Source organism: Pipra filicauda, unplaced genomic scaffold (genome assembly GCF_003945595.2).
Source record: "Pipra filicauda isolate LSUMZ 115617 unplaced genomic scaffold, ASM394559v2 scaffold942_size106905_pilon, whole genome shotgun sequence".
Taxonomy (NCBI): domain Eukaryota; kingdom Metazoa; phylum Chordata; class Aves; order Passeriformes; family Pipridae; genus Pipra; species Pipra filicauda.
Window position 1 is genome coordinate 54,215 of NW_024105134.1, and position 21,981 is coordinate 76,195.

The 21,981-nt window shown below is 60.8% G+C and overlaps 1 protein-coding gene across 1 annotated transcript; it reads right to left on the bottom strand.

Annotated features, from left to right (window-relative positions):
• Positions 1-141: 141 nt before the first annotated feature.
• Positions 142-20,276, bottom strand: ILF3 (interleukin enhancer binding factor 3; the record flags this gene model as incomplete). Its single annotated transcript, XM_039391353.1, has 18 exons — positions 20,236-20,276; positions 15,538-15,633; positions 15,223-15,449; positions 14,789-14,969; positions 13,892-14,039; positions 12,393-12,484; positions 11,810-11,905; positions 8,203-8,314; positions 7,741-7,838; positions 7,283-7,394; positions 7,057-7,185; positions 5,200-5,399; positions 4,756-4,926; positions 4,396-4,533; positions 3,894-4,070; positions 3,438-3,591; positions 2,574-2,627; positions 142-515 (listed from the first exon to the last, which is right to left on the bottom strand). Coding segments are annotated over exons 2-18 (2,466 nt in total), but the record flags the coding sequence as incomplete, so codon positions are not given.
• Between the last annotated feature and the right edge of the window lie 1,705 nt (positions 20,277-21,981).

Below are 21,981 nucleotides of genomic sequence, written 5' to 3' on the forward strand. Positions count from 1 at the left end.
CCATTCATTCCTCCATCCACCCATCCATCCATCCACTCACCCATCCATCCCTCCACCCATCCACTCACCCATCCATCACCCATCCATCCCTCCATCCACCCACCCACCAACCCACCCACCCACCCCTCCCTCCCTCCCTCCCTCCCTCCCGCCGCACTCACTGTATTTGCTCTCGTAGTTGTAGTCGGAGCCGCCGCTGGGCGAGTTGTAGGAGTTGGAGTAGGAGTAGCCGCCGCCGCCGCCCTGGCCGTGGCCGTAGCCCTTCTGCTTGCCCTGCCCGGGGCCGTAGCCGCCGTACTGGCCCTGCCCGTAGGGCTGCTGGCCCTGGTGGGCCGAGTACCCGGAGCCGTAGGAGGCCTTCTGGCCCCCGCCGTGCTGCTGCTTCTTGCCGCCGTGCTTGGGCGGCGCCGGCGCCGTGTACCCGTCGCCGGACTGGTAGTAGGAGCCGTAGCCCGAGGAGCCGCCGCCGCCGCCGCCCCCCGAGTTGGAGTGGCCGCCGTTGCTGTAGAACTGGCCTGGACAGAGAGAGGAGTGTCAGGGGTCAGAGCACCGATCCCGATCCCAATCCCATTGCCACTCCTGATCCCGATCCCACTGCCACTCCTGATCCCAATCCCGCTGCCACTCCTGATCCCGATCCCACTGCCACTCCTGATCCCGATCCCACTGCCACTCCTGATCCTGATCCCACTGCCACTCCTGATCCCGATCCCACTGCCACTCCTGATCCCGATCCCACTGCCAATCCCGATCCCACTGCCGCTCCCGATCCCGATCCCACTGCCACTCCTGATCCCGATCCCGCTGCCGATCCCGATCCCACTGCCGCTCCCAATCCCGATCCCACTGCCACTCCTGATCCCAATCCCGCTGCCAATCCCAATCCCGCTGCCACTCCTGATCCCGATCCCGCTGCCAATCCCAATCCCGATCCCACTGCCACTCCTGATCCTGATCCCACTGCCAATCCCAATCCCGATCCCGCTGCCACTCCTGATCCCGATCCCGCTGCCAATCCCAATCCCACTGCCACTCCTGGCGTGTGCCGGCACCGGTGAGGGGCAGGATGAGGTCCCGGTGCTTCCAGTGCCACATCCATCGGCCTCACACCAGGGTCCGGCCCTCCCAGACCCTCCAGAGAGACCCCCCCAAAGATCCCCGTGACTTCAGCAGGACCCCCATGATTCCAGCGGGATTCCCATGATTCCAGTGGGACCCCCATCATTCCAGCGGTATTCCCATGATTCCCCTGTGACTCCAATGGGACCTCATGACTCCAATGGGACCCCCATGACTCCGGCAGGACCCCCATGACTCTGGCAGGACCCCCACGATTCCAGTAGGATTCCCACGATTCCAGCAGGACCCCCATGATTCCAGCAGGACCCTCATGACTCTGGCAGGACCCTCATGATTCCAGCGGTATTCCCATGATTCCAGCAGGACCCCCATGACTCCAGTGGGACTCCCGTGATTCCAGCAGGACCCCCATGACTCTGGCAGAACCCTCATGATTCCAGCAGGATTCCCATGATTCCAGCAGTATTCCCATGATTCCAGCAGGATCCCCGTGATTCCAATGGGATTCCCATGATTCCAGCAGGACCCCCATGATTCCAGCAGGACCCCCATCCAGCCCCGTCCCAGGGCCCCAGCGCGTCGCTCCCGCGCGTCTCTCGATTCTCTGCAGCGACTCCAAAGCCCAAACTCCGTCCAGGCCGAGCCAGGAACGCTCCAAAACAAGGGATAATCCCGTTCCTGGGATGAGGAACGACACCGACATCCCCGCCTGGGTCTGCAGGAATCCCACGGGAACAAAGACTCCGCGGCTCCACGGTTTATCTTCTGGGAATTGCGGTGATTCCATCCGGGATCGGAGTCAATCCGGGGCTAATTCCACGGGTGGAGGGTTCCACAGCCAAGCTCCCCAAGTGATTCCTTCCCCGCCCGATTCCCGAACTTCGGGGAGCCCTCGTTCCACAGAAAACTGGGCACGTCCCAAACTAAACTTCCTTTGGAGGAACGAAAGCCACCAGAACCCAACTGACGCCCCGGATCCGGAGAGAGAGACGGGGGAGATTTGGTCGAAAAGGAGCCCAAGAGTGAAATCCCGCGGGCTTCGCTCCCGGAATTCCGCGTGAAAGGACCGGGACGACCCACGGCGGATCCCGGCTCCGCCCCCACGCTCCATGGTTGGGTTTCCCAGAGCCCCTGGAGGCACCTGGATTTTAGCGGGATCCGTTATTTCGGGCTCGTTTCCTCGATTCTCCCCCACGTCCCCCTTTTTCCACGGCGGGTTTTTTATTCCTCTTCCGCAGCAAATCCCGATTTCCTGGCGCGGACACGAGGCTCCGGAACGAAGTCGCCTCCGGGGCTGGAGCCGGACGTGAGCAGAGTCCCCTGGGGCCATTCCCAGGGGGAAAACGGCCGGATTTGGATCCAGCAGGAGCACTGGGGACTCCGGAGCGAGGGGGGGGATGATTCCCACCACACAGCTGGAAGTTGAGCTCTCCCCCATCACCGTTCCTGGATTTTTCCCTTCTATCCCAACACTCCTCACAACAACCACTTACTGTAGCCGGCGGTGGCGGAATTCCCTCCGTAGCCGTAGCTCCCGTACCCGGCCCCTGCAGCGGCAGAAAACGTGGGAATAAATAAAACAGGGATTGGGAGGAGCCAGTGGGGGGGGTCATTCCCAAATGGGGGGGGTTGGGGGGAATTCTGGCCCATCCAGGTGCTCTGCACACAATGCCAGAGGGGGAGATCAATCCCCCTGTTTTGGGGGGCTCTGGCCCATCCAGGTGGTGTGGATACAATGCCAGAGGGGGATCATTCCCATCTGGGATGTTCTGGCCCCTCCAGGTGCTGCAGACAGGATGCCAAAGGGGGGTTCATTCCCATTTGGGATGTTCTGGCCCATCCAGGTGCCAAAGGGGGGTTCATTCCCATTTGGGATGTTCTGGCCCATCCAGGTGCCAGAGGGGGGATCATTCCCATTTGGGATGTTCTGGTCCATCCAGGTGCCAGAGGGGGGATCATTCCCATTTGGGATGTTCTGGCCCATCCAGGTGCCAGAGGGGGGATCATTCCCATTTGGGATGTTCTGGCCCATCCAGGTGCTCTGGACACAGTTCCAGAGGGGGGATCATTCCCGTTTGGGATGTTCTGGCCCCCCCAAATGCTCTGGACACAGTTCCAGAGGGGGATCATTCCCATCTGGGATGTTCTGGCCCATCCAGGTGCTCTGGACACAGTTCCAGAGGGGGATCATTCCCGTTTGGGATGTTCTGGCCCCCCCAAGTGTTCTGGACACAGTTCCAGAGGGGGATCATTCCCATCTGGGATGTTCTGGCCCCTCCAGGTGCTGCAGACAGGATGCCAGAGGGGGGTATCACTCCCTGGGGGGGTATCACTCCCTGGGGGGGTCTGGCCCTCACCTGTGTTCATGTAGCCGCCGTGGTTGCCGCCGAAGCCGCCCCGGCCTCTCCCGCGGCCCCGGATGTTTCCGCCCCGGCCGCGGCCGCGCATGTTGGGGGGCGGGGGGGCCTCGTTGTGCATGGGGCCCCCCATGCCGAACCCCGGGTTGTGCTGCTGAGGGCACAGAGAGACACAGAGAGGACGGAGGTGTCACCCAGAGCCTCCCAGAACACCTCCGGGAAACCGGAGGGGAACACCCGGAGCCGCGGGGGTGGGACCGGGAACTGGGGAGCCCCCGAACCCGGAGGGTGTTCGCCACAAAACCTGAGGGGCTTTGGGATCGCAAGCCCCAAGATCCACCTCTCCCCACCTGTCTGTACCCCACTCCCAGCCCCAGGAAGGGATCAGACCCCGGAGCCGGAGCCGCCGACCCCCCGAGCTGCGCCCCAGAGCCGTGGAGGTGGGGATTTACTCACTTTGACTGGGAATTTGGGGCCCCCCCTGGCTGGCACGGGGGCTCTTTTCTTCTTGTTCTGCTCGATGGCCACGGGAGCGTCCGGGAACAGCTTCTCCAGCGCGGCCAGCGCCGCGTAGGCCTTGGCCACCTTCTTGTTCGAGCCGGCGCCTTGGAACTTCTGCCCGTCCACCTCCACCTTGGGAAGGGAGGAAACCGCCCGGGTCAGCGGGAAAGGGCACCAAAAGATGGGGCCACTTGGGAAAATGAAGCATTTCTATGGTGCCTATGGGCAATCCCAGAGCTGGGAGCACTCCGGGTGAGGCTGGATGAGGCTCTGCCCCCCGGCCCATTAATGAGCTTTGAAGGGTCTTTCCCAACCCGAACCACTTGGGTTTGAAGGTTTAAACTCCTGGGAAGGTGGGATGAGGGGGCTTCCCAAGCTCTTTTCCCACCCGACCCGCCCTGGATGGGATGATCCGAGCTCCTGGGAAGGGGATGGAGCCCAGGTGCCCCCTCCTCACCTCCATGACAAAGCGCTTGTCGTGGCTGCCGCCTGTCTCCGAGATCAGCTCGTACTTCAGCCCGCGCCGCTTCTCGTTCAGCTCCATCACGGGGTTCTTCCCGTGCTTTGTCAGGATTGGTCCCTGCTGCTTCACGTTCTGCAAGGGGAGAAGGGCGGCTGAACCCCCAGAAGAAACCCCCAGCGGGCCCGGAGCTGCTTCTCCCTTTGACACATCCTTTGGGAAGCGACGCCACGAAGCCACGTCTGCCTCAGGTTTTACCCGCGACCCGGAGAACCAACGGTCACCCCCAGGCCGTGTCCCCCCACCCCCCGAGGCCGTGTCCCCACCCCGAGGCTGTGTCCCCCCCGCTGTGCTCACCTCGGGGGTCTGATCTGCCGGGGGCGAGGCCGCCGTGGGCGTCGACACCGTTTCGACGACGGGCGGAGGAGCGACGACCACCGGCTTCTGCTCCGTCTCCTCCGCCGACTCGTCGCCCTTCCCGGAGTCTTTGCCTTCCACTCCGGTGGGTAACCCCATGTCTTGCAACACCTGGAGAGGCAGAGCGGGGTCAGGGGCCTTGCTCGGCTCCAGGGGCTCCTGCCTGCCCCACCCACCAGACCCCGGCGCTCGGCATTCCCAAATCCCGCGGGCGCTCCCCGAATCCCACGGGCGCTCCCCGAATCCCACGGGCGCGCCTGTCCGTGCCCCCACTTCCAGCCCCGCACCCGCCTGTGCCCCCATTTCCACCCCTCCCCACCCGGGGCCGAGCTGCTCCCGCCCCATCCCGGGGCTTTCCCGGGGTTTTCCCGCTCCCCCTCTCACCTTGACGGCCACGTGCAGCTTCGCCGTCTTCTTGGAGGGCCCCGAGGCCTCGAAGGTGCTGCCGTCGATCTCCACGGACATGGTGAAGATGGGGGCGTGCACGGGGCCGGTCTGGGACACCAGCTTGTACTGCAGCCCCGGCTTGAGCTGGTTCAGCTTCATCAGGGCGTTCATGGCCTGCGGCGGCTCCAGCTTCTCCTCTGGGGGAAGAACCCAGGCGGCGCTTGGCGGGCGCTCGGCTGCCCGACGGGACCCAAAAGCGATCCCCGGCCGGCAGTTCCCGGGTTTGGACCGGGTGCAATTGGTGATCTTTTATCTCAGAGCGGCCCTGATGGGCCTTTGCCACTCCCAGGCCAGTCTTTTCCCATTCCAGACCAGTTCCTGCCAATCTTTTCCAATTTAGAGCAGTTCCCGTTGGTCTGATCCCATTCCAGACCAGTTCCCATTGGTCTGTTCCCATTCCAGACCAGTTCCTATTGGTCTGTTCCCATTCCAGACCAGTTCTGATGGGTCTGTTCCCATTCCAGACCAGTTCCCATCAGTCTTTTCCCATTCCAGACCAGTTCCTGTCAATCTTTCCCAACTCAGAGCAGTTCCTATTAGTCTGTTCCCATTCCAGACCAGTTCCCATTGGTCTGTTCCCATTCCAGACCAGTTCCCATTGGTCTGTTCCCATTCCAGACCAGTTCCTATTGGTCTGTTCCCATTCCAGACCAGTTCTGATGGGTCTGTTCCCATTCCAGACCAGTTCTGATGGGTCTGTTCCCATTCCAGACCAATTCCCATTGGTCTGTTCCCATTCCAGACCAGTCCCCATCAGTCTTTTCCCATTCCAGACCAGTTCCCACAGGTCTTTTTCCATCCTAGACCAGTTCCAACAGGTCTTTTCCCATTCCAGACCAATTCCAATTGGTCTTTTCCAATTCAGACCAGTTCCCATCAGTATTTTCTTATCTCAGACCAGTTCCAATCACTCTTTCCCCATTTCAGACCAGTTCCCATTGGTCTTTTCCAATTCCAGACCAGTCCTGACCCGTATTTTCCCACTTCAGACCATCCCTGATCAGTATTTTCTGATCCCAGACCAGTTCCTGGTGGTATTTTCCAATTCCAGACAATTTCTGATCTCCTTGGTCTCAGTTTTACCAGCACAAACCTCCCAGTTTCAAGTTCTTTTATCAATCCCCTCACCCCTATTTAGAGCCCTGAAACACCCAAGGTCCTGTACCCCTGAGCCCACCTGTCTGTGCCCCCATTCCCCTCTGTCTGTGCCCCCATTCCCACCTGTCTGTGCCCCCATTCCCCCCTGTCTGTGCCCCCATTCCCCCCTATCTGTGCCCCCATTCCCCTCTGTCTGTGCCCCCATTCCCACCTGTCTGTGCCCCCATTCCCCTCTGTCTGTGCCCCCATTCCCACCTGTCTGTGCCCCCATTCCCATCCCTCTGTGCCCCCATTCCCCTCTGTCTGTGCCCCCATTCCCACCCTGTCTGTGCCCCCATTCCCCCTGTCTGTGCCCCCATTCCCACCCTGTCTGTGCCCCCATTCCCCCTCTGTCTGTGCCCCCATTCCCTCTGTCTGTGCCCCCATTCCCACCTGTCTGTGCCCCCATTCCCCTGTGTCTGTGCCCCCATTCCCCTCTGTCTGTGCCCCCATTCCCCCCCTGTCTGTGCCCCCATTCCCACCTGTCTGTGCCCCCATTCCCTGTGCCCCCATTCCCCCTTGTCTGTGCCCCCATTCCCTGTGCCCCCATTCCCCTGTGTCTGTGCTCCCACTCCCACCTGTCTGTGCCCCCATTCCCCCTGTCTGTGCCCCCATTCCCACCCCCCCGTGCCCCCATTCCCACCCGTCTGTACCTACCTCTCGTTAACTCAATACCTTTTTTCTGAATCTTCTTCTTCTTCTTGCTGGGGGATTTCTCCTCCCCGTCCTCCTCCATCGGCCTCTTCATGGGGGTCACGGCGTAGGTGGTGCTGGGCGGGATCTGGACTGTGGGGGACCAGCACAGGCAGCCCCTCAAAGCTCTGCTCCCCACCCCGAGCCGGGAGGGAGGTCGGGGGCCGTCCCCTCCCCTCCCAGTACGTACCAGTATAATCGACTGGGTTCTCGTTCTTTGGTTTCTTGGGCATTTTGGAGGGCAGGGGGTCCATGCCCAGGACCTTGTGGAGCTGGCCGAAGGCGGCGAGCCGCAGCGCGTGCTGGGGAGAGGACGGGCCGTCAGCCGGGGGGCCACGGGGGACCCGCCGCCCGCAGCCCCCGCCCGCCCTCACACCGATCCTCAGCCCTTCGCGGGACTCTCTGGATTGACCGTTTCTGGGGGCTTTAACCCAAAAATGGGGGCCGGGGGGGGGCGGTGGGGCAAGTCACTCCTCAACACCTGATTCTTTGCTCTGGTTCAGGCCAAGCTCCGCGCCCCGTGGGGCCCGTGCGGGCGGCCCGGGCTCGGCCACCGGCGGCCACGGGGCACTAGTCTACGTTGGCCAACGGGGCCGGGAGCGGCGGGCGAGCCGGGGAATTCCGCAAGGTCTGGAGGTCACACTATACCTGAGCACTCTGTGTGATATCTTCCCTTTGTTGTCTGTCTAGATGCCCAATAGCATCAGTGGCTTCTTTTTCACAAGGGTCATAAATACCAGAACCATCTGAAGGCAGGAAACAAGGAAGATATGCAGAGAATTATCCCGGGTCTCTCTAAAGCGACTGAACTAAAGTCCCTGGGGCGGCGACAACGCTCCGAGAGCGCGGCCGGCCACGGTCCGGCACTCTGGGCGGGACTCCCCGGGCTCGTTTCCACGGACACTCTGCGGGAAGCTGCTCCCGACCTCTCCGGGAGCCGAGCGGTCCCTCCCTCTCTCTACGGGGCTGAGGAGGCTCTGAGCCGGCGTCCCGAGGGCGGGGACGGTTCCCGGCGCGCCCAGACCGCGAGGGGCTGCCCGGTCGCCGCGTCACCCCCCGTGCTCCTCCCGGCGCCGCTTCCCGGCGGGAAGGGCGGCCGGGGCGGCTCACCTGGCATGACGATGCCCGAGGCCAGGCACTCCAGCACCCGGCGCAGCGCCTCGCCCGCGCCCATGGGCCGGTTGGCCGTCCCGATGGACTTCTCACACAGCAGCTCCAGCGGCTGCAAGGCAAGGACGGGCGTGAGGGAGGGCACGGCGAGCCCGGGGGAGGGACCCCGGGAGAGGGACCCTGGAGGGGGATCCTGGGAGAGGGACCCCAGAAAGGAATCCTGGGAGAGGGACTCTGGGAGGGACCTGGAGAGGGACCCTGGGAGAGGGACCCCAGAGAGGGATCCTGGGAGAGGGACCCCAGAAAGGAATCCTGGGAGAGGAACCCCAGAAAGGAATCCTGGGAGAGGGACCCCAGAAGAGGGACCCTGGAGAGGGATCCTGGGAGAGGGACCCAGAGAGGGACCTGGAGAGGGACTCTGGGAGGGACCTCACAGAGGGACCCTGGAGGGGGATCCTGGGAGAGGGACCCCAGAAGAGGGATCCTGGAGAGGGATCCTGGGAGAGGGACCCCAGAAGAGGGACCCTGGAGAGGGATCCTGGGAGAGGGACCCTGGAGAGGGACCCCAGAGAGGGATCCTGGGAGAGGGACCCCAGAAGAGGGATCCTGGAGAGGGATCCTGGGAGAGGGACCTGGAGAGGGACCTGGAGAGGGACCCCAGAAAGGAATCCTGGGAGAGGGACTCTGGGAGGGACCTCACAGAGGGACCCTGGAGAGGGATCCTGGGAGAGGGACTCCAGAACGGAATCCTGGGAGAGGGACCCCAGAAGAGGGATCCTGGGAGAGGGACCTGGAGAGGAATCCTGGGAGAGGGACCCTGGAGAGGGATCCTGGGAGAGGGACCCTGGAGAGGGACCTCAGAGAGGGATCCTGGGAGAGGGACCCCAGAAGAGGGACCTGGAGAGGAATCCTGGGAGAGGGACCTGGAGAGGGATCCCAGAGAGGGATCCTGGGAGAGGGATCCTGGGAGAGGGACCTGGAGAGGAATCCTGGGAGAGGGACCTGGAGAGGGATCCCAGAGAGGGATCCTGGGAGAGGAATCCTGAGAGAGGGATCCTGGGAGAGGGACTCCAGAAAGGAATCCTGGGAGAGGGACTCCGGGAGAGGGATCCCAGAGAGGGATCCTGGGTGAGAAATCCTAGAGAGGGACCCCCAAGAGGGATCCTGGGAGAAGAATCCCGGATAAGGATCCTGGGAGAGGGACCTTAGAGAGGGATCCTGGGAGAGGGACCCCGGAGAAGGATCCTGGGAGAGGGACCCTGGAGAGGGACTCCAGGGGAGGGATCCCAGAGAGGGATCCTGGGAGAGGGACCCCAGAGAGGGATCCTGGATGAGGAAACCTGGGAGAAGGACCCCGGAGAGGAAACCTGGGAGAGGGACCCCAGAGAGGGATCCTGGGTGAGGAATCCCAGGAGAGGGATCCTGGGAGGGGGATCCTGGGTGAGGAATCCTGGGAGAGGGACCCCAGAGAAGGATCCTGGGAGAGGAATCCGGGGAGAGGGATCCCAGAGAGGGATCCTGGGAGAAGGACCTCAGAGAAAGATCCTGGGAGAGGGACCTTAGAGACGGATCCAGGGAGAGGAATCCTGGGAGAGGGACCCCAGAGAGGGATCCTGGGAGAGGAATCCTGGGAGAGGAATCCCAGGAGAGGGACCACGGAGAGGGATCCTGGGAGAGGGACCCTAGAGAGGGATCACGGGTGAGGGACCTCAGAGAGGGACCCCAGAGAGGGATCCAGGGTGAGGAATCCCAGGAGAGGGACCCCGGAGAGGGATCCTGGGAGAGGGACCATGGGAAAAGGACCCAGGAAAGGGACTCCAGGAAAGGGACCCAGCAGGGAGCAGCTTCCAGTTCCCAGAGCAGGAGAGGAGTCAGGCTGTGGAAATCGGGAATTGGTAAAAACAGTTTGATATCAACGTGATTAAATAATTAATACAACGAGCTGATGGTACCAGGCTGTTTGATAACTGATACAACAATGGGTTAAGGTGATAATTAATTGATAATTGATAGAACAAGTTGCTAATGCGATCTGAGAACGGCCTGGTTTGGTAACTGATAAAATTATTTGATAACTGATAAAACTATTTGATAACATGACTTGATAACCGACAGAAATATTTTGTAATAATGCCATTAAAATAATTGATACTTATTGATAAAACTATTTGATAATGTGACTTGGAAACTAATGGAAATTATTTGACAATAATGTGACTTGATAATTGATATTTGATAACTGATAAAGCCACTTGCCAACGACAATGGCGTGGTTTGATAATTGATAAAACAATCTGCTGTTAACGAGATTTTACAGCTGATAAAACCCCCACCACCGGGATTTGATAACTGATAAGATGTTTTGATAATAACGTGGTTTAGCCACTGAGAAAACAGCTCAATAATAACGTGGGTTGATAACTGATAAAGCAATTTGATAATAACAGGAACGGGTAATTGATAAAGCAATTGGATAATGATGTGAGTAGGTAATCAATAAAGCAATTTGATACCAACCTGAGTGAATAACTGCTGAAGCAAGTAATGGCAGTGACCATTGATAAGGCAATTAACAGTGTGGGGGGTCATTGATAAGGCAATTAAAAATGCAATGGGTCATTGATAAGGGAATTAAAAATGTGAACGGTAATTGATAAGGCAACTAAAAATGCGATGGGTCATTGACAAGGCCAATAACAATGTGGTGGGTCATTGATAAGGGAATTAAAAGTGTGGTGGGTCATTGATAAGGCAACTAAAAATGTGGTGGGTCATTGAGAAGGCAATCGAAAATGTGGTGGGTCATTAATAGGGAAATCAAAAACGTGATGGGTCATTGACAAGGCCAATAACAATGTGGTGGGTCATTGATAAGGCAATTAAAAATGCAAAAAGTAATTGATAAGGCAATTAAAAATGTGAAGTGTAATTGATAAGGCCAATAACAATGTGGTGGGTCATTGATAAGGCAATTAAAAATGCAAAGGGTAATTGATAAGGCAATTAAAAATGTGAAGTGTAATTGATAAGGCCAATAACAATGTGGTGGGTCATTGATAAGCCAATTAACAATGTGGTGGGTCATTGATAAGCCAATTAACAATGTGGTGGGTCATTGATAAGGCAATTAAAAATGTGGTGGGTCATTGATAAGGCAATTAACAATGTGGTGGGTCATTGATAAGCCAATTAACAATGTGGTGGGTCATTGATAAGCCAATTAACAATGTGGTGGGTCATTGATAAGGCAATTAACAATGTGGTGGGTCATTGATAAGCCAATTAACAATGTGGTGGGTCATTGATAAGCCAATTAACAATGTGGTGGGTCATTGATAAGCCAATTAACAATGTGGTGGGTCATTGATAAGGCAATTAACAATGTGGTGGGTCATTGATAAGCCAATTAACACTGTGCTGGTGGCTGACTGGCACCGCACAACGCCCGCTCTGTGCCTCTAAGGGCGGACACGTCGCTCATCCGTAGAAACTTGGGAAAGGGGCCGTGCCTTGGAAACTTGGGAAAGAGGAGAGCTGACCTTCAGCTCGGAGAAACGCTGCCACCCCCCCTCCCACCCCCTGGGAACGGGAGAAGGGAGGGAATTACCCATCCTCGGAGCGGGGCCCAGGTGGGGACGCGGGTGCAGAGGTCCCGCAGCACTCGGATCACGATGACGCACGACTTCAGCCCGTTGGCCCTGGCCTGGAAGCGGAACCGAAACCACAGAGGGATTCACCGAGCGCGCCCGCCCGCGCCGTCCAGTCCCTCTCGAGGTGCTGCTTTGCCGAGGGGAAAGCCGGAGGAGCTCCGCGCCCGGAGCCGCGCCCGGAGCCGCCGAGGGCACGGCCGAGCCGAGGGCACGGCCACGCCGAGGGCACGGCCACACCAAGCCGAGGGCACGGCCACGCCGAGGGCACGGCCGAGCTGAGGGCACGGCCACACCAAGCCGAGGGCACGGCCACGCCGACCTGACTCCTCACACAAAGCAGCAGCTCCGCGGCTGCTCCGTACCAAAAACAAAAAAAGGCTCCTAACGTGTCACCGCGGCGCCTCTTTAGCAGCTGTGCCGCCCACAGCCGCTAAGTCCGGCACCTCCGAGCGGCCACTCCAGCTCCGAAAAACACTCAGCCCCTTAAAAGAGTTTACCAATGTTTCTACTTAAAGATAAATATAAGAACAAAATGCAAACCTGGAACCACTTGGCGTGGCGCAGAGACGCCAAGGCAGCAAGGCATTTCTGCCTGTCCAGAACGTCCGGGGAGTCGGTGACTGAGAGCGTTTCTAGTCGTGGATGGAATAAGAAGACAAGGCACGGTTTGACCAAGGGGCTTCTGTCGGGCCGAGGGGGAGGAGGCAGCATCCTAACGGGCAGCTGAGGCTCCCAAAGAATCCTGCCGGGATGCCGGGAGCGGGAGGGAAGGAAGGGGCTGCGGCGTTGCCGCCGCGCGGCCTCGCCCCGGGCGGGCGTGCGGCTGCAGAGAGGGGGGGGGAAGCTCAATTCCCAGGGATGGATGGGCTGGAATGCGCTCTGGGAAGAGGAGGAGGAGGAGGTAGGAGGAAGAGGAGGAGAAGAAAGAGGAGGAGAAGGTAGGAGGAGGAGGAGCGAGAGGCTCGGTGGAGGGGACAGAGATCCCTGCCGGATGGAGAGGCGGCAGCGAGGCCGGGAGGGGTCACCGGGGGGAATTTAAGGTGCGTGACCCCCGGCTCTGCGCCCGGAGTGTGGGCGGGAGGGGAGGGGATCCAGGGAACCCTCCGCCCGGAAGGATGGCTGCCCCGGCCCCGGCCCGCGACAGAGAACGTCCTGTTGGTCAAAGGTCCAGCGTCCCTAAAATCGACAAACTAGAAGGCTCGGAGACGAGGTCAGAGATCAACACCAGAGATCAACAGTCAAGAGCACAACGAGGGCCCCGGTCTGTGCTGCAGCAAAACTGAGGAAGGGCCTGAAAGTCGCCCGAAGCTGCTGGAGATCAGGGTTTTAGATAAGGCTAGTGCAGAGCGGGGAACCCGCCGGCCCTACGGAGCCCATCGGAATCGGAGCGAACAACCAGCGGTTGTTGGGAATTGTTGACCCCAAAGGGAATTTGGAGGAGCTAACTTTATCCAAAACTCTGCATCGCTTCCCGGAGAACTGAACCTGAGGTGCTGGAAGAGCCGCGGGAGGGGCCCCGAGCACACCCGTGGTTCTGCTGCAACACACACCGGGGGGACATCCCGGAACATCCCCGGTTCATGGACATGCAACTCCTCGGACAAGAAGCCTTCGAGAGGGTGGTGGTTTTTTTTGGGGGGGGGGGTGTTTTTTTTAAACAAATCCGCTTTCTATTTTCATGTCACTGCACTGACATGGCCGGGGACAAACCACGAGTAATACAACGAGATGATGGATTAGTGAACTAAAGGCCCAAGTGGAACCAAAACAAAGGATAAAATAACAACGATACTTGGAAAATAAATAAATAAATAAATAAAAAAATCAAAAGAGCAAAATCCCACGTGAAAGGTGCTCCTCAGCTTCGGAGCGCTCGGCCCGGATGAACCGCAACCGGGGACCGTAATGAGGTTGGCGGAACCAAGGAATTTTTTTTGGCTGGAATTTGGCCCAGAGGGAGCTGCCGGGCTCCGGCTGAAGCTGAAGAGCACGCTTTCCCGGTGCTCCGCCGCGCCCTGCCGGGCCCGGGCCGGCCGTACCTCCGGCCAGCTGCTTCTCCAGCTCCTCCCGGACCACGGGCGACGTCAGGTGGATGGTGAGGCTCAGCGGGGGCTCCTTCGTGTTCTTGATGACGATGGCGGCGTCGCCCACCGACTGGATGACCTCGTACTTGTCCTCGGTGATCGCCTGCAACGCCACGGCCCCGCTCAGCTCCCGAGCCGGGAGACTTCCCGCGGCCCTTCCCGGCCAAAGCCCAGCGCCTGGAGCAGCCTGGAGCAGCCTGGAGCAGCCTGGAGCTGCAGGAGGTGTCTGCCCGCCCACGGCAGAGGGTTGGAGATCCCTGGACATGCAGGAGCTTTAAGGTCCCCTCCAAGCCAAACCATTCCATGATTCCATGGCTCTGGAGCACCTCTGCTCCAGGGACGGGCTGGGAGAGATGGGGATGTTCAACTGGAGAAGGGAAGGCCCCAGGGAGACCTTAGAGCCCCTCCTGGGGGGAGCCTAAAGGCCCTCTCCTAAAGGGGCTCCAAGAGAGCTGGGAAGGGACTTTGGACAAGGGCCTGGAGGGACAGGACCAGGGGGAATGGCTTCCCACTGCCAGAGGGCGGGGTTAGATGGGATACTGGGAAGGAATTCCTCCCTGTGAGGGTGGGGAGGGGCTGGGCTGGGGCTTCCCAGAGAAGCTGTGGCTGCCTCATCCCTGGAAGCGTCAAAGGCCAGGTTGGACGGGGCTTGGAGCAACCTGGGATAGCGCAGGGTGTGCTGGTGGAAGGGGTGGGATGGGATAAGCTCCAAGGCCCCTTCCAACCCAAACCTTTCCTGATCAATGAGAAGTTCGTTTAACAATCCCAAAGAACCACTGAAAACGACTTTCCCGAGCCGGAAGGCGGGAACCGGAGCGACCCCAAAGGAATTCCGGTGGCGGCCCCACTCACCGCCAGCTGCACCCCCAGGTTGTCGGCGACTTTCTCCAGGAGCTTGGCCGTGGGTTTGTCTTTGCACAGCAGGACCAGCTCCAGGTCCAGGTCCCCCTTGAGCAAGAGGCCTTTGGCCACGAGCCCCACGCGCATCACGCCCCGCAGGGTCCTCGTCAGCTGCTCCGTGGCCTTCTGATCCCTGAAAACACACAGCACACACTCAAACCCCACGGAATGCACCGCCCCACCCGACCTAAGGGACGGATCCACGGGGATTCACCAGGGATGGATTTACCACACCCACCCCCAACAGTCGTCAGTTGATTCCCCCCAATCCCACAGCCAAGGAAAACAACTTTTCCCCCCCCCTGATTTTCAGGGATGCCGGCGGCGCCCTTCGCTCCTCACCCTCCTTCCTTGTTCTCCTCACCCTCCTTCCTTGTTCTCCTCACCCTCCTTCCTTGTTCTCCTCCTCGGCCGCCGTCTCCATGGACTCCGACTCCGGCTGCTCCCCGCTGACTTTCTCCTGCTCGTCGATCCAGTCGGAGACGGCTTTGAGCGCTCGCTCCGTGTGGGAAACCATGTTCTGCACGGCCTCCAGCTCCTCCTGCGTGGGGTACACGGCCGAGTGCTTGGCCATCACGTGCCGGTCGTCGTTGACGAAGATCCGCATCGGGCGCTGCCAAGGGACGAGTTCGGGACAAGTCAGGGGTGCCCCGGGACACAAATGGCCGTCCCACGGGCGGGAATCCCCCCCCGTCTCTTACCATTTTTGCTTCCCGACGTCCCTCCGAGCGTTCCAGAGGCGTTTATGTGGACTTTTCCAGCGGGGAGACCGGGGCGGCACCGCGGCGTTCCGGGAGCTGGAAGGGACGGGGAGCCGGGTGAGCGGGGCTGGGGAGCGGGAACGGCCATTCCGGGGATGCCAACTCCCAGCCCAAAGCCCAGGTCTCTGCTCCCAAGGATTTGTATCCCGAAGAGCCGGAGGGTGTCCCCCGGAATGCTTCCAGAGGGTTCGGCGCCCTACAGGGCACAGACACCCCTCTGAGGGCCCAATCCCTTATTCCCTCTTGTTCCCAAGAGGTTTTCCAATGAAATGAGATTTTCCCTAAAGCTCCTGCTCCCGTCCCCAAACCAGACAGAACCCTCTGCTGCTCCAGGATGGCTAATTAATTAATGAACCAAACGAGGGAAGAGTCAGCTGTGCCTCTCTTCCTGCTCCTCACACAGGGATCCCAGCACAGATCCCTCTGCCAGATCCACAGGCAGATCCCAGCACGGATCCCTCTGCCAGATCCACAGGCAGATCCCAGCACGGATCCCTCTGCCAGATCCACAGGTAGATCCCAGCATGGATCCCTCTGCCAGATCCACAGGCAGATCCCAGCACGGATCCCTCTGCCAGATCCACAGGCAGATCCCAGCACGGATCCCTCTGCCAGATCCACAGGCAGATCCCAGCACGGATCCCTCTGCCACATCCAGGGATAGATCCCTGCCTGGATCCCTCTGCCAGATCCACAGGTAGATCCCAGCACGGATCCCTCTGCCACATCCACAAGCAGATCCCAGCATGGATCCCTCTGCCACATCCACAGGCAGATCCCAGCATGGATCCCTCTGCCACATCCACAGGCAGATCCCAGCACAGATCCAGGGGCAGATCCCAGCACGGATCCCTCTGCCAGATCCAGGGATAGATCCCTGCCTGGATCCCTCTGCCACATCCACAGGCAGATCCCAGCATGGATCCCAGCACGGATCCCTCTGCCAGATCCAGGGGCAGATCCCAGCACGGATCCCTCTGCCAGATCCAGGGATAGATCCCTGCCTTGATCCCTCTGCCAGATCCACAGGCAGATCCCAGCATGGATCCCTCTGCCAGATCCCTGGTTTTACCCCAAATCCATTTCACAGCCCCAAAGTCGCCTCGTTGGCTGTTAATTAAGAAACAACCCAAGTCCAGAGGCTGCATCGAGTCTCTTCCCTGAGTTTTCCCGGAGGAAGTTCCAGGATAAACTCCGAGCAGCAAATCCGGGTGGGAAGTCAGCGCTGAAAACTCATAAAATTCAACAGACTCAGCCCAAAAGACACCAAATTCCTGCCCGAGGAGCCGCTTTCAGAGGGATCCACCCCCAGCCGGGGCAGCAGAGCCTTTTGTTCCAATTCCAGCGCTTTGTTCCTCGGAGCAGAGGAACGTCTGGATCCTGGGATTGCCCCGGACTCCGCCTCGTGCCCGCCGGGATCGGCTCCGGCATCATTCCCACGAGGCCAGGCTGAGGATCAGCACCTGCCCCATCCAGGGCTGTTAATTGGACCCAATAAAGTTAATTAAAGTCCTGATTTCCCCCCACCTGCCCCCGCCCGGCCCCGCAACGCCCGCCGGCTCTCGGTGACTCCAAGGATTGGGAAGTGCCGTGGAAAAGCGCTGGAAAACGCCGGCCCTCGGCACTTGAGGGTGATGAAGATCATCCTCCTCCGCCTCCACCAGTTGCTCCACTTCCTTCTACCACCAAACCCCAACAAATCCAAACCCCACCTGGAGAGGGTGGATCCCGCCGGCGTTATCCCAGTGCTCCCAACCAAACCCCCTTCCCTTTTCCGGGAGCTTCCCTCGCCCCCAAACCAGACTCCTTGGCCTTCTCCCACTGGAATCTCCCCACCCAAACCTGGGGCTCAAAACCAGCAATAGGAAAAAAAAAAAACCCGGGAAAACTCCTTCCCTGGAGCCGCCGCGCGGATTCCACGCCAAGGAAACCCCCCCCCCGATCCCAATCCTGCCAGTTCGTCCCCAGGACGATTCAACAGCGGGATCAGTTTGGATCCAACCGTAATTAACCCCAGCCTGGCACCAGCCGAGCAGGGAGAGCTGTTCCCAAGGATCCCCACGGCATCTCCCGGCGTTTCCAGCGCCTCCCGCTCCGGGCTGGCCCCAAACGCCCCGCGCGCTCCGGACACACGTTATTGTCCTTAAAACCCCCTCCAGGCCCTGTAGGGAAAGGGTTGGAATTCCAGCAGGTTGGTCCGACGGTCAGAAACATCCCAACAGCCCGGGAGTCTCCCAGGGGTCCTGGGACGGGCGTTATCCCGTTATCCCCCTCCGGGAGCTGACGCCGCAGCACCGCTGGAGTCGCATCTCTTGGGGAAAAGAACCCCGGGATCAGTTAAACCAGGATCCTGATCCTGCCTTGGAGATCCAGCAGGAGAAACTCTGGAATTCCACCTGCCTGGAGTTCTGCCTGCCTCGCTCTCCCCCAGCGGGAATCCACCAAATTCCCGCTTGGATGGAGCCTCCTGAGTGACCTGACCCTCCCAAACGTGGGGTTGGGAGGATGGAGGAGAGAAAAGGCTGGAATTTGTGCCCTAAATACGGGAAAGTCCGGCACAGGCGAAGCTGTGTTTGGGTTTCAGGGAAGAACTGGTCACTTTTATCCATGTTTTGGTGCCTGCCCGGGACGGAACCCTCGCAGGGGAGGATCCGGGGGCCTGGATTCCAGCGGGAATCCCGGAGCGAGGGGGGGGGACGAGGCCATGGAGAAGGGATTGTTCTGTTCCTAAACCATCCCCAACCAGAGCAGGCACGGATAACAGGCTGGAACAGCGGGAATTGTGAGGGAGCAGAGGGGGAGGCTGGGAAGAACCGCGGGGAGGAGAGCGGGATCCCGGTCCTGAGGGGGGAGAGGGCCCTCAAATTCCCTCCAAAGGGGATGGTCCGACCCCAATTTCCAGGCTGTGACGGGGTGGCCTGCGGGGGGAAGAGGTGGGATGATCCCATCTCCTCCGTGACCCCCCCCACACACACACCTCTCCCCCCAGGGGTGGCTGAAGGGGTCAGGAAAGGAGCAGCCCCACTCAAAACCCCTCCAGGGACCCCCAACCCCAACCCCACACGTGTGCGGGGCCCCGAAGGAGCCTGGGGGGTGAGGAGGGGGACAGGGGGTGAGGAGGGGGCGCAAGAAGGATGCAGGGGGTGAGGAGGGAGCTCAGGGGGGATGCAGGAGGTGAGGAGGGAGCACAGGGGGGATGCAGGAGGTGAGGAGGGAGCACAACGGGGATGCAGGGGGGTGAGGATGGAAGCACAGGGGGGATGCAGGAGGTGAGGAGGGAGCACAGGGGGGATGGAGGGGGTGAGGAGGGGGCACAGGGGGGATGCAGGAAGGATGCAGGGGGGATGGAGGGGGCACAGGGGGGATGCAGGAGGTGAGAAGGAAGCACAGGGGGGATGCAGGAGGTGAGGAGGGAGCACAGGGGGGATGCAGGAGGTGAGGAGGGAGCACAGGGGGGATGGAGGAGGTGAGGAGGGAGCACGGAGGGATGGAGGGGGTGAGGAGGGAGCACGGGGGGATGCAGGAGGTGAGGAGGGAGCACGGAGGGAAATACTCAAACATATATAAAAAAACAAATAAATAAAAAATTAACAAAAAAAAAATGAGATCAAAACTGGAATTATAATAAAAACTATATATATAAAACTAATACTATAAAATTTTTGTTCCTTTTTTTTCCTTTTTTTCTGGATGGTAGTTGTGTATCGTTGTATTTGGGTTAGCCACGGGGGAGCCGGAGGTGAGGAGGGAGCACGGGGGGGATGGAGGAGGTGAGGAGGGAGAGCACGGGGGGGAATTTGCAGTAGGTGAGGAGGGAGCACGGGGGATGCGGGTGTGAGGAGGGAGCACGGGGGGGATGGAGGATCGTGAGGAGGGAGCACGGGGGGGATGCAGGAAGGATTCAGGAGGTGAGGAGGGAGCACGGGGGGCTGCCGGAAGGATGCCGGAGGTGAGGAGGGAGCAAAGGGGGGATGGCAGGAGTTGAGGAGGGAGCACAGGGGGGTGCAGGAAGGTTAGGAGGGAGGAGGGAGCACGGGGGGATGCAGGAGGTGAGGAGGGAGCACGGAGGGATGCAGGAGGTGAGGAGGGAGCACGGGGGGGATGCAGGAGGTGAGGAGGGAGCACAGGAGGGATGCAGGAAGGATACAGGAGGTGAGGAGGGGGAGCAGGCGGTGGGTGAGGAGGGGGCGCGGAGGGTGAGGAGGGGGCGCGGGGGCCGCCGGGCGCTGCCGCCATTTGCAAACGCGGCGCGAACAAAAGCGGCGGCGGCGGCGGGCAGCGAGGGGGCTCGGGGGGGAGCCCCGGGAGACCCCCGCGCTCCCTCCGGCTCGGCGCGCCCCCGCCCCGTCCCTCGGGGCGGCCGCCGAGGGGGGTCCGTGAGGGGGCCCGGCCCGCGCCCCCCGCCCTCCCCTCACTCACCGCCGCCATTTTGTCTGCACACAATGGGCCGGGCGGGAGGGAGGGGACACGGCGGGGGCCGGGTCACCGCGTCCCGCCGCCCCCCCCCGCCCGCCTCGTTCTCCCCCGCACACCCCGGCTCCTCCCGCCCCGGCACCGCCCCCGCCCGGCCCGGCCCGGCCCGCCCGGCCCGGCGCCTCTCCCTCCCCGATCCCCGCGCGGCGCGGGCACGGCTCTTACCGGGGGCGGTGCTTCGGGGGCGCGGCCCGGCCCGGCCCGGCCGGCGGGGGCCCGGGAGGGGCCGGAGGGGCCGGAGCGGGGCCGGGAGCGGGGCCGGAGCGGGGCCGGAGCGGGGCCGGAGCGGCGGCGCCGGGACTGCGGCGGGGGCGGGGCCGCCGCCGCTGGGGGGCGCGCGCGCGCCGGGGAGGGGGGCGGGGCCACCGGAGGAGCGCGGCGGGCGCGGGCCAATAGGAGAGCGCGGAGGGGGGTGACGGACGGGGGGCGGAGCCAATGGGAGGGGGGTGGAGGGAGGGTGATGGACAGGGAGCAGGGGCGGGGCCGAGGGGGGGGCGGAGGGCGCGGACCAATGGGAGAGGGCAGAGAGGAGTGATGGGCAGGAGGCGGCGCCAATGGGAGGGGGCGGAGGGAGGGTGGTGTGCGGGGGGCGGGGCCGAGAGCGGTGGCGGGAACGGGCCGGTGCGGGGGGGGCGGCCTGAGGGGACCCCCCCTGAGGGGAACCCCCTGAGGGGACACACCTGAGGGGACACACCTGAGGGGACCCCGTGAGGGGACACACCTGAGGGGACACACCTGAGGGGACACACCTGAGGGGACACACCTGAGGGGACCCTGAGGGGACAGACTTGAGGGGACACACCTGAGGGGACCCCCTGAGGGGACAGACTTGAGGGGACACACCTGAGGGGACCCCCCCTGAGGGGACCCCCCTGAGGGGACCCCGTGAGGGGACACACCTGAGGGGACACACCTGAGGGGACACACCTGAGGGGACCCCGTGAGGGGACACACCTGAGGGAACACACCTGAGGGGACACACCTGAGGGGACCCTGAGGGGACACACCTGAGGGGACACACCTGAGGGGACCCCGTGAGGGGACACACCTGAGGGGACCCTGAGGGGACACACCTGAGGGGACCCTGTGAGGGGACACACCTGAGGGGACACACCTGAGGGGACACACCTGAGGGGACCCCCCTGAGGAGACCCCGTGAGGGGACCCTGAGGGGACAGACTTGAGGGGACACACCTGAGAGGACCCCCCTGAGGGGACACACCTGAGGGGACACACCTGAGGGAACTCCCGGGGGGACCTGAGCAGAGGAGCTCAGCGGTAAGATTCTTCTCTGACAAGGAACCAAGGGAAACGATTTCAAAGACTGCTTTTTTGGGGGGGGGGGGTTGACCTCAAAAACACCTTTTTCGGAGGGGTTTGACCTCAAAACGACCGGCTTTTGGAGCGGTTTGACCTCAAAGAAGCCTCTTTTGGAGGGGTTTGACCTCAAAACCACCTCTTTTTGGAGAGGATTGACCTCAAAAACACCTTTTTCGGAGGGGTTCGACCTCAAAAACGCGTTTTGCTTTTTTTTTTGAATCCAAAACTGAAGTAAGTGTGCTGTTTTGGGGTGAAAACCGGCGGGATGGGTCACAGAGCCCTGAGGTGGGAGGGAAGGACACGACCAGGCGAGCTCCAAACAGGCACTTTTTTATTGTTGGTCACGACACCGACGGACCCCCCCCGGAGCACCAGCGTCGTTAATGCCTCAGAAACGCGCTTAAAAAATGAGTATTTTGGTGTAGAACACCAGCCCTGCGGGTTTTAGCATTTTTGAGGGGTTTTTTCCCCCCCCCCTCGCCCGGCCCCCGATCCGGGGAAGGAGTTGTAGGGACAGGAGTTGCATTTCCAGGCAGCAAAAAGCACCGTTATTCCTAAAAAAAACCGGGTCGTTTAATGCCTCGAGCGCAA